General features: G+C 44.1%; 1 protein-coding gene across 4 annotated transcripts in view; it reads right to left on the bottom strand.

Moving 5' to 3' along the window:
* The window catches only part of BBS9 (Bardet-Biedl syndrome 9), a 649,391-nt gene that overhangs the window by 575,776 nt on the left and 58,611 nt on the right, over positions 1-15,004 (bottom strand). For all 4 annotated transcript variants that reach the window (XM_073549956.1, XM_073549955.1, XM_073549957.1 and 1 more), the window contains exon 5: positions 3,979-4,043. In XM_073549956.1, the coding sequence (XP_073406057.1) occupies positions 3,979-4,043 (65 nt within the window). The remainder of the gene's footprint in view (positions 1-3,978; positions 4,044-15,004) is intronic.

Raw genomic sequence — 15,004 nt, 5'->3', positions numbered from 1 at the left:
CTACTACTCCCATCAGTCTATGTCTGATGGGAGAGTAGTATCATCTGCCTGGTGCCTGTGCTCACAGTTTAAAAAAAAAAAAAAAAGTTACATTACATACATATGCGCATAAAAATAAAAAAACATTACACTCACCTCACACCAAATCCCGACACCCTTGTGTCCTAGAAATAATATAAAATAATAAACCAACATATACTCCCTGTCTGCCATAGTGCAAGGTAATCCAGATTGTCCCACGGCGATCTCACGTGTAGAACAGTCATATCGGGAGATGTGACCACTCTACCGGGCCTCCGTCGATATGCTGACAGAAGGTAATCGCCCCCTGCAGTGTATCACTGCACAACTGTGAGAGTTCACCGGACTTCTTTAGCTCGGTGCACTCCCTTATGGCACCGCTGTGTGAGAATTTTCCCAAGCAGCAGTGGTGCCATAAGAGGAGAGCACCGGAGCTAATGAACTCCGGTAAATTCTCAATGCAGCTCAGTAATACACTGCAGGAAGGATTATCCTGATGTGACTGCTCTCAAAGTGATCAGGATAACTGTGGGACATTATGGATTATCTTTTTGTCAGAAAGGTGAGGAATATTTATGGTTTATTATTTTATTTTTGTTGCAGGAGACGAGGGAGTCGGGGATTAGGCGTTCAGTAAGTATGATTAATTAAGATTAATAAAGGATTTTATTCTGGATGTGTCTTTATTTACCAAATAAGTATAGGATTAGTAATGGATAGGTGTCTTATAGACGCCTCTCCTCTCCATTACCAAGTTGTGGGCTTGATGTCACCTGACAATACAAAGGTGACATCAACCCCACAAATATTACCCCACTTGCCAATGCTACAGGGCAAGTGGGAAGAGCGAGGCTCAGGGCCAGAATTGACGCATCTATAAGATGCGACATTTCTGGGGCGGCTGAGAGCTGATGTTTTTAGCCTGGGCGAAGCAATATCCATGGCCCGTTCATAGGCTATTAATCAGCCTGTATGCATAGCCATTGCTGGTTATTAATTATAAGGGGACCCCACGTCATTTTTTGCTGGGGTCCCCCATTTTAATAGCCACTAAAGGCTAGGTATACAGCTGTGAACTGATATTAATAGCCTGGGAAGCTCCATGAGTATTACCCCCTCCCCAGGCTATAAACATCTGCCCCCAGCAGTCGGCTTTCCCTCTGCTGGTTATTAAAATTACGTGGGAGCCCACGCAATTTTTTTTTATTTTTTCTTTAAAATTAACAGTTGCTGTCTGGTTACAGCCTATGTATGTTCATTCTGTTAACGCTCCTACATAGGCTGGTGGCAATGTGTGCGTAGGTTTGTGTGTGTTTGTGTTTACTTATCGGCTTCGTAATGACCGTGTCGGGCTGAGTGTGAGAGTCAGAGTGTGAGTGTGAGAGTAAGCGTGTGAGCGTCAGCATGTGAACATGTGAGCGTCAGTGTGAACGTAAGCATTAGCGTGAGTGTCAGCGCGTAAGTGTAAGCGTCAGCATGTGAGCACGTCAGCATGTGAGCGTCAGCGTGAGTGTGCGTCAGGGTGTGAGCACACTCCCCCCATAGACCAGCACACTGCTCACTTGAAATACTCTGTGCTCCTGTCACCCTGCTCCTTTCCCATATATCTCCCTCTGTGACCCCCCCACTGCTCTCCTGAAATACTCTGGGCTGCTGTCACCCTGCTCCTTCCACCATATGTCTCCATCTGTGACCCCCCCATAGACCACCACACATTGCTCTCCTGAAATACTCTGTGCTCTTGTCACCCTGCTCCTTCCACCATATATCTCCCTCTGTGACCCCCCCATAGACCAGCACACTGCTCTCCTGAAATACTCTGTGCTGCTGTTACCCTGCTCCTTCCACCATATAGCTCTCTCTGTGACCCCATATAGACCAGCACACTGCTCTCCTGAAATACTCTATGCTGCTGCAACCCTGCTCCCTCCACCATATATCTCCCTCTCTGACCTCCCATAGACCAGAACAGTGCTCTCTATCCCCGTGCCTGGCCTCTCTCCCCATGTGTGCACTCTATCCCCCTGTGACTGGTCTCTCTCTCCATGTGTGCTCTCTATCCCCCTGTGCCCGGTCTCTCTCCCCATGTGTGCTCTCTATCCCCCTGTGCCTGGTGGCTGTCCCTCCTATGCACTCCTCTCCCCCTGCATGTCTCTTTCCCCATGGGTAGCTCTCCCTCCTATGCAATCCTCTCCCCCCTTCATGTCTCTCTCCCCATGGGTCGCTCTCCCTCCTATGCATTCATTTCCCCCTGCATGTCCCTCTCCCCATGGGTCGCTCTCTATGCTCCCTGTGCCTAGTCTCTCTCTCCATGTGTGCTCTCTAACCCCCTGTGCCTGGTCGCTCTCCCTCCTATGCACTCCTCTCCCCCCTGCATGTCTCTCTCCCCATGGGTCATTCTCCCTCCTATGCACTCCTCTCCCCCTTGCATGTCTCTCTCCCCATGGGTCACTCTCCCTCCTATGCAATCCTCCCCCTCTGCATGTCTCTCCCCACGGGTAGCTCTCCCCCCTGCATGTCTTTTTCCCCATGGGTCGCTCTCCCTCCTATGCATTCCTCTCCCCCTGCATGTTTCTCTCCCCATGGGTCGCTCTCCCTCCTATGCACACCTCTCCCCGCCGCCATGTCTCTCTCCCCATTGGTCGCTATCCCTCCTATGCATCTTCCCCCCCTGCATGTCTCTCCCCATGGGTCACTCTCCCCCGTGCATGTCTCTTTCCCCTTGGGTCGCTCTCCCTCCTATGCATTCCTCTCCCCCCTGCATGTCTCTCTCCCCATGGGTTGCTCTCCCTCCTACGCACTCCTCTCCCCCCTGCATGTCTGCGTGATACAGCGAGCAGCACCAACTAACAGAATCGTTGCTGCCTGCCATCCTCAGTGACTGTCTACTTGTCAGTATAACTTTGCAACCACCAACAAAATGGCTCCGCGCTGTGTTCCTAAATGTCATCCTCTCATATCCCTTAGCAAACACCCAGAAAGGGAAGAGAGGAGTGACATCACACATGTCAGTACATTCAGCCCATAATTATTGCAGTGCAGTAATGTGAGCTAGCTGTACAGTAGGTTTTTGTAAAATTTCAGTAGCTGCTCCCCCTAGTGTTTAAAAGTGGAAATACCAAACCTTTTAAAATTATTTCTCATATTTTACTAAAAATTGTAAACAAATGATAATATTTTTAAAGAAAATTTAAACATTAATTCTTTACATTTTTTCAATTGCTGAAAAAAAAATATGTTTTGTTGGCACCTTCCCTTTAAGGACATAGTCTCAAATTTTGGTTCTGCTGATGCATTCAAGTAAATACCCCTTTACATTTTTTGTGGCTTTTCGGATCGCTTTTGTGTGGCCCTTGGGCCAAAAAATGTTGTGCAAAATCCTGCACCAGCACAATCCTAGCAGTAGTCTTGAAATTAATTTCAGACTACTGCTTCTGCCATGACAAAATGCCAGTATCTTCATCTCGGTTGTTTAATATTAGAAGCAAGACTATGCAGATTTTTTATTTCAGAAATAGCTATCCACCTTTCAGACCAAGGCTGCATTATCCGACTTAGCCAATTGACAAGCGTGAAGCTGTTTCTAGGGCCTGGGGTAAACGGAGACACTTTTTTTATAACGTCATTCAATACTCAACTTTACTTTTGTACTTTAACTCAACCATCAGTTGTGTTTTTCCGGTGAACAGCTTGGCTCTGGAGTCAGCAAAAACGTCTTTTCCAGTCACTGCTTTAACTCTGCTGCAATCTAACTAGTGCAAGTCTGATCTTGTGACTCTAATGGAAAGACAGAAGTGGTTTATTACTACTTCTGTCTTCTCCTCTGCCATCTACGCCATCAGGTTTGGTTGTTATGGGGTTATTCAGAGATTGTCAAGCTTTCAATACTGAAATGTTGAAGCATAAAATGCTGAAAAGGAGATGTAATGTGTTAACACTTTTGAATTTTAATTTTACCTGAGACTGAATAAACGCTGAGCTTTTTTGGATGTAACACAGCAAGATGAAGAAGTTCTGTACCACTAAGAAAAAAAAAAGATAATAACATTAACTGTATACAGTGATATTTAAGGCAGCTTACTTTAGAATAAAATACCTTCCTGTTGGTATATCGATATCTACTGTGGCTATGGATGGCGCTGTTCACACCATATGCTTTGGGACAATCTCTCAGCATATAGCCCTGATGTACGTCACTGTATGCATTACATATTTTGCCTATTGACATTCATTATAACAAAATAGAAAAAAGTGTACTTTATTTTGCAGGGTCCACTGAATTGAAAATCGCAGTTCACTTCGGGCTTTGATATATAAAACATAGACCCACCAAACCTCCCCATCTGAATGTACATCAAAGATATATTCTTATGGTATAGTCTGCGCCCATTATAGTTCACAGATGCGTACGCATACCCAAACCGAAGTACATGCCCTACATGGTGTCCACTTACTCCAGCTGGACAAGAATGAGACTTAAAGGGGTATTCCTATCTCCAAGATCCTAAAAAATAAAGTAGCGCTCTGTAGCGCCATAGCATGCAAACATGAAATATGACATTTGAATTGCATTACTGCTGTAGAAAATTGGAAAAATTGAGAATACTTAGCGCATACATTGGCCACTTCTTGTGTGCCCAGCAGCCACAATAAGGCGATTCTTGTTGCTGGGAACCTGCCTAATGTGAATCCCATGTGGCCAATTTATGTGCTAAGTATTCTCAATTTTTCCAAATCTTTAGAGAAGTATTGCAACTCATATATATTTCATGTTTGCATGCTATAGCGCTACAGAGTGCTACTTTAATTTTTTGTCGTATATGGTGATGGCTACTCTTAATAAGCACCTGTTCACAACTGATTTCTGTTTAGAAGTGACGGTCAATCTTTTAATATTTATATCTCCAAGATCCTATCCCAATATGTAGTAGGTGTAATAATAACAATAATAAAAGTGTTATTAGCAAATGCCTCCAATTACAAATGTAGTATAGTTTTTATGATTCGCTATGTCTCTTTCCTCATGTGCAGGCATTGCAGGACCTTAGGTATCCATGGACACGATCAAGGATATAGTGACAGTTAGCTAGTTGCTAGAGGTCATAACCATGGATAGCCAAGATCCGCATTTCCTGCACGTGAGGTAAAAGACATAGCGAATTAAAGGTGAAAAGACTGCTGCAGTCAATCAATGACCTCTGATTGGCTACACCCTTAAAAGTTCATCTGTTCCATTACACCATTTCCATTAAAGAAAAAAAAAATATGCTCTGGCACTTGCCCCTAACTCTATATTCCCTTATACTTTTCCTATTTTCCACTTTAAGTTTGCTATCTCGTTTCTTCCTTCTTCCTCCTTATTTTTCATTCATTCTCTTTTCTTTCCCCCTTTTTAAAACCTTATGTACTATCGTGGGTGAGTTTCCTTCAAAGCATAATCTGTTAATCGTAATTAGTTAATTTTACTTTTTGTTCTTATATATCTCAAGACATCTAAAAAAAAAAACAGCCATATGTGAATAATATGTCTTGCATATATAACTATACTAAGTTTGGTGTACTCCTGGCTCTTTCTTTTGTGTTAACTTGTAACATATCCTTAATAAAACAGACTGAACGTAAAAAACTACTCAAAAGCTAAAAAAAAAACCACAAACATTCAAAAATAGTTGTAAATAATGACCACATTCGTGTGGTTAAAAAGTAGTTGTATCATCTAGCTTCTGTATTGTAGCAGCAGACAAAGTTATCTGAACCTCTACAGTTGTGGCCAAAAGTATTGACACCCCTGCAATTCTGTCAGATAATACTCAGTTTCTTCCTGAAAATGATTGCAAAACACAAATTCTTTGGTATTATTATCTTCATTTAATTTGTCTTAAATGAAAAAACACAAAAGAGAATGAAGCAAAAAGCAAAACATTGATAATTTCACGCAAAACTCCAAAAATGGGCCAGACAAAAGTATTGGCACCCTCAGCCTAATACTTGGTTGCACAACCTTTAGCCAAATAACTGCGACCAACCGCTTCCGGTAACCATCAATGAGTTTCTTACAATGCTCTGCTGGAATTTTAGACCATTCTTCTTTGGCAAACTGCTCCAGGTCCCTGATATTTGAAGGGTGCCTTCTCCAAACTGCCATTTTTAGATCTCTCCACAGGTGTTCTATGGGATTCAGGTCTGGACTCATTGCTGGCCACCTTAGAAGTCTCCAGTGCCTTCTCTCAAACCATTTTCTAGTGCTTTTTGAAGTGTGTTTTGGGTCATTGTCCTGCTGGAAGACCCATGACCTCGGAGGGAGACCCAGCTTTCTCACTGGGCCCTACATTATGCTGCAAAATTTGTTGGTAGTCTTCAGACTTCATAATGCCATGCACACGGTCAAGCAGTCCAATGCCAGAGGCAGCAAAGCAACCCCAAAACATCAGGGAACCTCCACCATGTTTGACTGTAGGGACCGTGGTCTTTTCTTTGAATGCCTCTTTTTCTGTCCTGTAAACTCTATGTTGATGCCTTTGCCCAAAAAGTTCTACTTTTGTCTCATCTGACCAGAGAACATTCTTCCAAAACGTTTTAGGCTTTTTCAGGTAAGTTTTGGCAAACTCCAGCCTAGCTTTTTTATGCCTCGGGGTAAGAAGTGGGGTCTTCCTGGGTCTCCTACCATACAGTCCCTTTTCATTCAGATGCCGACAGATAGTACGGGTTGACACTGTTGTACCCTCGGACTGCAGGGCAGCTTGAACTTGTTTGGATGTTAGTCGAGGTTCTTTATCCAACATCCGCACAATCTTGCGTTGAAATCTCTTGTCAATTTTTCATTTCTGTCCACATCTAGGGAGGTTAGCCACAGTGCCATGGGCTTTAAACTTCTTGATGACACTGCACGCGGTAGACACTGGAACATTCAGGCCTTTGGAGATGGACTTGTAGCCTTGAGATTGCTCATGCTTCCTCACAATTTGGTTTCTCAAGTCCTCAGACAGTTCTTTGGTCTTCTTTCTTTTCTCCATGCTCAATGGGGTACACACAAGGACACAGGACAGAGGTTGAGTCAACTTTAATCCATGTCAACTGGCTGCAAGTGTGATTTAGTTATTGCCAACACCTGTTAGGTGCCACAGGTAAGTTACAGGTGCTGTTAATTACACAAATTAGAGAAGCATCACATGATTTTTCAAACAGTGCCAATACTTTTGTCCACCCTCTTTTTTATGTTTGGTGTGGAATTATATCCAATTTGGCTTTAGGACAATTCTTTTTGTGTTTTTTCATTTAAGACAAATTAAATGAAGATAATAATACCAAAGAATCTGTGTATTATCTGACAGAATTGCACGGGTGTCAATACTTTTGGCCACAACTGTATATCCCACAGACATATAATTACGCATTCGGCCCAATTTAAATATCCTATATAGACATCACTCCGGCACTTGGCATTCCACCTCCCACTGGTCAATAGGTCTGACATGGCTGAACCTTTATTGATAACTGAGTTGATATAAGTTTAGACCCCCTGATCCTTTTTAAATAAAAATAATTTACTCTATTTAGTAGTACATACATATACATTGAGCTATAATAGAATATATAATATAGCTAGCAACAGAATAAGAGCTCTGATAAGTTTTCTCAGTTTATTAAATATCTCACAAGCTTAAATGGGTTTCTCCTAGGAGTAGGCAATGACATATAAAAAAAATCATCCTTTGTATTCCCCACTACTCTAGCGACCTTGCTCTCATGGACCCCATAGGGCGCTGGAAGTTGTGATAGCGACGTGTATGCAAACATCACTTCTAAGGTCAGTGATTGGCTACAATGGTTAGTTGGAAAACCCAACACTAACAAAAACTTCCCGATTGTGGTCCTATAACTAAGGGAATCTGTCAGCAGGATTTCTCCCCCCTCCTCAAAATATATATATGGGCACACATGAATTGGCCAATTTATGCTCTAAGTATTCACATATTTTCTAATTTTCTAGTGCAATTATATATATTTCACGTTTTCATGCTACAGGGTGCTACTTTATTTGTTAGATACAGTATATATAGAGATGGTTACTCTAAGCACCTGTACAGTACACACCTGTTTTCTGTTTGGAAGTGACAGTCAGTCTTTTATATACAGTGGGGGAAAAAGTATTTAGTCAGCCATCAATTGTGCACGTTCTCCCACTTAAAAAGATGAGAGAGGCCTGTAATTGACATCATAAGTAGACCACAACTCTGAGAGTCAAAATGAGAAAACAAATCCAGAAAATCACCTTGTTTGATTTAGCAAGAATTATTTTGCAAATTATGGTGGAAAATAAGTATTTGGTCATTAACAAGAGTTCATCTCAATATTTTGTTATATATCCTTTGTTGGCAATGACAGAGGTCAATAGTTTTCAGTAAGTCTTCACAAGGTTTGCACACACTGTTGGTGGTATGTTGGCCCATTCCTCCATGCAGATCTCCTCTAGAGCAGTGATGTTTTGGGCCTGTCGCTGGGCAACACGGACTTTCAAATCACTCCAAAGGTTTTCTATGGGGCTGAGACCAGGAGACTGACTAGGCCACTCCAGGCCCTTCATATGCTTCTTACGAAGCCACTCCTTCGTTGCCCTGGCGGTGTGCTTGGGATCATTATCATGCTGAAAGACCCATCCATGTTTCATCTTCAATGCCCTTGCTGATGGAAGGAGGTTTGCACTCAAAATCTCACGATGCATGGCCCCATTTATTCTTACAGGCCTCTCTCATCTTTTTAAGTGGGAGAACTTGCACAATTGGTGGCTGACTAAAGACTTTTTTTCCCCCACTGTATATGTGCATGTAGCTCTTTCAAAGACGAGCCAGCAATATCTTTACCTAGCCAATCCGTTCTTCCATTACTGAGAAATCAGTGTTTGAACTGATATATAACTGAGGCTGAAGACATGAATCCTGTGTCACTCCGGCTCTATTCCCTTGCCAGCGCTGCCTCCTCCCACTTGACTAACACTCTCTATGCTGTATAACTTCAGGCAAAGGAGCTGTCCGTCAAGTAGGAGAAAGGAGGCGCTGAGTGGCGAGTAGAGCTGTTCCAACATTTTATGAGATGTGTTACTGCTATCAATTTTTGAATTTTTTCAAATAAAATGGACAAATGTCTAATTTTTACCTTCTGATCTGCGTTCTATGTTTTGTTTGGAATAAAATATGGCTATTAGATTTCCAAATCACCGATTTCTTTTCTTTCCATTTAAGACAGTGACCCAACTTTTTGGGAACTGGGGTTGTAAATAAAACACATGACACACCATAGGCTAGTGCAGTGGGAACAGTATTAACCCCTTCACAAGCCCGCCCCACACCCAGCAGGTGATGGCTGTGTTTTATAGCTAGGACCGGCCACTAACAATCGCAGGTGGATCGGTGTTAACCTGTTAAATGCTGCTGTCAATCTCTGACAGCAGCATTTAAAACATGCTGGCATGCGTATGTGTCACTATCTCCACTCATCGGCATGCCCGTGACGTGATCGTAGATTGCCATGACAGCCAGGGGTCAGCTGATAACCACTGTGCTTGTCATTATGGAGCTCCTTTGAAACCCTGCCTGTGACCAGGCTTCAAAAGAGACTGTGATTTCTCCTACTGTATATGCAGTGATGCTGTTGCATTGCTGTATATAGCACAAGCTATCAGACGATCGTATCTTCAAGTCCCCTAACGGGGTTAACAATAACAGTGAAAGGTAAAAAAAAAAAATGTTTTAAAAAAATATGAAAGAAAAAAAAAGTTCAATCACCCTCCTAGTCCCCTATTGAAAATATCAAAAAGAAAAAAATACACTCATGTGGTATTGCCACGTTCAGAAAAGTCCGATCTATCACAAATTAAAAACAACCAGATCAGTAAACACTGCAAACAAAAAAAAAAATTCAAGAATGCCAAAATAACGTTTTTTTGGACGCAGGAATTCCACACAAAAAAAAAAGCTGTAACAACTAACAAGCGATCAAAAAGTCATATCCATCCCAAAATTCTATTAATAAAAATGTTGTCTCGCCACAAAAAATAAGCCATCACTCAGCTCTATAGGCCGAAAAATAAAAATGTTACACGTCTCGGAAAAATAGCGACACAACCCAAAAAAATGTTTTGGGACAAACTTCTGATTTTTTTCACCGCCAAAATAATAATAAAATCTGGACATATTTGGCATCGCCATAATCGTATTGATGAGAATTATATTGCATGATCATTTTATATCAAAAACTGTACTGTAACGATAATGTAAAATATGATGTAAGATTTCCCTGATTATCACATTTTCTGGAACATTCCAGACTATTCTATTCTATTCTATTCACATACTGAACTCTGCTATGCCAGTTGTGAGGGCTTGACCCCCACTTCCTTTCCCCCATGCCTGCAAATTTCTGCTCACTCTCAGCCTGACACTGTCCACCCCCTTGCTTCCTTCCCCCTCAGCCTGCACACACACTCAGTGTAACCTGAGATACCAGTGAATGATTTCCTTCCTCACAGCAGGGAGCCCCTTTGTCTTCCACCATGTGAGGACTTCCCATAGACAATAATGAGACTCTAATCATTTGGTCATTATGACGAGGTCAGCTTACGCTGTCGATTTCTTTAGAGTGGACCATCTGGGTCGTGGCACCCACCCACCTAGGGCGAGCTGACCTTGTGAGGAACCACCCCCTATGCAGGGAGTGTCAGGGGCAAGACCAAGGGGGTGAGCCGCCACGACTGCAGGAACCAGACGGCCGGCTCAAGTAGACACTAGGTACGTGTGTCTGACGAAAAAGGACATGCAGGAAACAAGATAAGACGTGAATTCAAGGTATCTTCATTAAGGTAAATTCAGGGTTACATCAGGTGCAAAACGTGATAACAGGGAAAACACAGCAAGGTGAGTGCGTGGCACGCCAAGGTCCATGGCATGGTACATGCCAGAAGGTAAGCCCGGATACCGGCAAGGACACGATGGCATCAGACTCCGGACAGCTGACACAGATCAGGGCATCAGGCTGCGGACACCAGCTCCGGACATCAGGCCGTAGTCTTCATGCTTACGATCTCTGGCAGTGATGGTAGGTTCCGGGAATCCAGCAGGTAAACCAGGGTAAAGGCAAGGAGACACGACAGATCTCCAGACATGGTGCGTGTTAGGGAACACGCCGTGGTCCAAGGCAAGGTTCCAGGCAGGGTGCGTGCTAGAGGTCCCCAGGGTCCAGGGCAAGGTGCAAGCAGGCAAGGTGTGCATGTAGGGAACACGCCAGGTTCAACGTGCAAAGTACAGAGCATGTTTAGGGGACACGCCAGGGTTCAAAGTTCAACATACGAGACAGGGTGCATGTGTAGAGACACGCCAGGGTTCAAAGTCCAAGGCCGAGGGACATGCCAGGGTCAGGGTACAAGCACGGCTAGGGCGGGCACGGCTGAGGCACAGACAGGAGGCTAGGAAGGCCAGGCGCATGCAAAGAGCACACGAAGAAACAAGGCAAGGCAACGCAAAAAACAAGGCAAGGCGAGAAACAGGGTAAGACAAGGTACAGGGCAAGGAGCAGAACGTAGGCAGAAAGACAGTGTCAGGTCAGAGCGAGAACAGAGCTAGCAGCGGAGCGTAGGCCAAAGCCCAGAGCCGGGTCAAGGGGGAGACCTTGAGACTAGCCCCGGAATGTGCCAGAGAGCACAAAAGGTAAGAGAGGAGGAATGGTGCGTGTGCCAGGAGGCACAACAGATCACCATAAGTAAGAGAGGAGGAATCGTGCGTGTGCCAGGAGGCACAACAGAGCACCATAGGTAAGAGAGGAAGAATGATTCGCGTGCCAGGAGGCACCACAGAGCACCATAGGTCAGAGCAAGGAAGAACAAGCAAAGACAGAGAACATAGGAAGGACCACAAGGCAGAGCATAACAAGGACAAAACATGTCACAAAGGACAAACACAAGACAAGGCACGGGACAAGAGGCAGAGTACAAGCACAGAGCGTGTGCAGAGACGCACTACAGGGCAGAGTGCAGGGGCACAGAATACAGAGAGCGACCGAGCAGACCAAGCAGCCATGCAGGGAAGCAACACGATACTCAGGCCCCGACCATAGGAAGGGGCAGTCTGATATAGGGCATTAGCACCTGCACTTCCGGGTCAGGACCAACCAGGGGAGAACATCCGGTTCAGATCCTCCAGGATCACAGAGAGCGTTGCTAGATCAGACTGGACTGGACCATAGAGAAGGTCACATGATCAGGGGCTCCCCAACACTGAGAGGTTAGCTGGGTCAGGCAGTGCTGGAACATAGGAAAGGTCACATGATCAGGGGCTCCAGGAATACAGAGAGGATTGCAGAATCAGAGCAGAGACGGATGGTTACCTAGCAACGGCGTGCAGCCATGAGGTAATGCGCACGTGCACACTGCTCCAGGCATCTTGCAGAACAACAGTCACGAGGTGCGTGTGCACACTGCTTCCAGGGATCTTGCAGCATGAGACATAACGGGCATGAGAATTCAGTGCACGTGCACACTGACCCAGGGGTCATGCGGCACAACAGACATGGCGGGCATGACAGTCATAAAACGATGTGAGGTTGTGCTAGAGAATTGAAAACTACATATTTGGAACATTCTTTGACAGGACTATTTAGCCTGTGTTTTTCCCAGTTCTAACTTCAATGGAATCAGAGAAGTGGATTCCTGCGCAGCCGGGGCAGCCCGATGCTGTGTATTTGGTTTTGAATGAACGCCAGCTGAATAAGATGATACTATGTGCGTTTCTATACAAAGTACCCTCTGCGAGATATGACTATTATAAGTTTTCAGAATCAGATCTGTAACTCTGAGCTAGGGGAGGGAGCCGGAAAACCAGCGCCTTTAGTGATGTCACAAGCCCAGGTGTATAAGTCACTTTCACACAGAACAGCCCTCATTCTAGCCTGGGAAGCTGCTGCAACCAGACCTCAATGCATTGTGACGTCTGGCTCCTCCTACCAGCATGGTTCTCCCTGAGATGATCTAAGCAATACGTGAGTGTTCTCTTAATCCCCTTTTATTTGTATTGTCATTGTACATATTTTAATAGTCTCATATTGTAAAAGCTTTTTATATCTTCTGTAAACACTGCCTATCTTTTGGCGTAAAATATAAAATTAGTTCCGTCTCTATGCTCTATGACTAATTCATGTGCTTAAAAGTTAATTACGCTACTAATTTGGGTTGGGTTCATACCCCTTTATTAATTTTAAATATTAATAGAAAAATCGGAAGCTGGTGGCAGCGAAGTGTGCTCTGGGCTAGGTGGGTTAGCTGGCAGTGATGGAAGGGGTTTTATAAGCTGATTTTCTGGCTGCAGCCATAGCCTTTATAATTCCCTCGCTGCAGCGTGACTAATAGCCAGCGCACAAGTGGCCCATCTGGCGACTAATTTCCTAGGTGCAGTTTCCTGACTGACCTGAGGGTAAAGGGGGCGCCGGAGAGCTGTAAGTTCCAAAGCGTAACCAAAAGTGGGATATACATAAATCCTTGCAGTTTGTGACATATTGTGGCAGCAGTGGGATACCTACAATAAGCCCCTGCGATAAATTGTTAGGGCAAGACTAGCTTGCTGTTTTCATCACATTGCCGGCAGCGGTGGGATAACTAAGATAAGTCCCCTGCACATGTGATAGCCGTGTGCGGCCAAAGGTCATACACCCCTTTTCATGACATGTACGTTATAAAAATAATCCCCAAGAAACAAAGATAGAATTGTGTTTTGAATTTTTTTTTTCCCCATTTTCCAGTACACTATGTGGTAAAGTGTCATTCAAAAGTACATCTCGTCCTGCAAAAAACAAGCCCTCATATGTCTATAATTACAGAAAAATAGAAGAGATATGGCTCGGGGAAGAACAGGAGGAAAAAATAAAAGCAAAAATGGAAAATGGCCGCGTCATGAAGGCGTTAAAGCTGCCTGCTCCGCTGACGGTCTAGTGTAGGTGTATAGCAGGGCAGCCGCAATCCTTCAGTTGTCAGTAGAAGAGGATCACCAAAATAGCACAGCACAAAATGTCTGGAAACTGGACCAAAATGTGCTGCCAGCAGAGACTTGTTCTGCACCCTGCCGGCAGAGTATCTTAGGGACCCCTTATACAGAGCAACCGACAGCATTAAACATTTACCAATAGGCGGTCTTTAAGGCCGGATTCACATTAGCGTTTCTGAGAGCAGCGTAGACCTGCGTACTCTCCACATGCGTCTTGTGTACCTATCTTTAACATTGTGTACGCAGGGACATGCGTTGGCATCAGTTTGTATGCAGATGCATCCCCGTGCAAACGCAACATGAGGCATTTTTGGAGGCGTCAAATATGCGCAGGCATACGCATGTGGATGAGTGTGTATAAACAAGGCATTACTGTCTATGGGAACGCATTGGTATGCAAGGACATGTCCAGGAACGGATTTCAACCACTCCAAAAAACAATCTGTATAAAAAGGGGGTGTGGACACTGGAAGGCCAGATATCTCAAGACTCTGCATGGGAGTATAGAAGCTATGAAAAGGTCTGTCTGGCTCTTTCACTGCAGTCTGTACTGTCTCTTTGTGTGTGTCATGTTATGCAGTGTGTACTCTGTGTCTCTTGCAGCCTTCTATTCCAACATGTCCTCCAGTGAAGACCTGAATGCTTCCCAGAGTGGAGACAACACTGATGAAGTGAGTACATTTGCTATACTGATTGGTATGTACTGACTGTCAATACGACACATGTGGTAAATCATGTATTTTCTTTACAGGACACTTCCAGTGCAAAAGAGCAGGAGCAGTTGAGTGGAAATTATTCTTCCCAGTGTCGTCGGGCCCGAGTTCCTAAGGTGGAAAGACGGCGTGTAAGTAGTTTTGATTGTTTTTGGTTTAAGTGTTTTATCTGTAAAAATATATGACTTCCAGCTCTGGCAAAAATTAAGAGACCACTTTCAAATGTTCAGTTTGTCTGATTTTTCT

Source organism: Dendrobates tinctorius, unplaced genomic scaffold, assembly GCF_039654945.1.
Source record: "Dendrobates tinctorius isolate UK_male_01 unplaced genomic scaffold, ASM3965494v1 ptg000162l, whole genome shotgun sequence".
In the NCBI taxonomy this organism is placed as follows: Eukaryota; Metazoa; Chordata; class Amphibia; order Anura; family Dendrobatidae; genus Dendrobates; species Dendrobates tinctorius.
The sequence above is the reverse complement of the archived record's forward strand: the minus strand, read 5'-3'. Positions and strand labels throughout refer to the sequence as shown.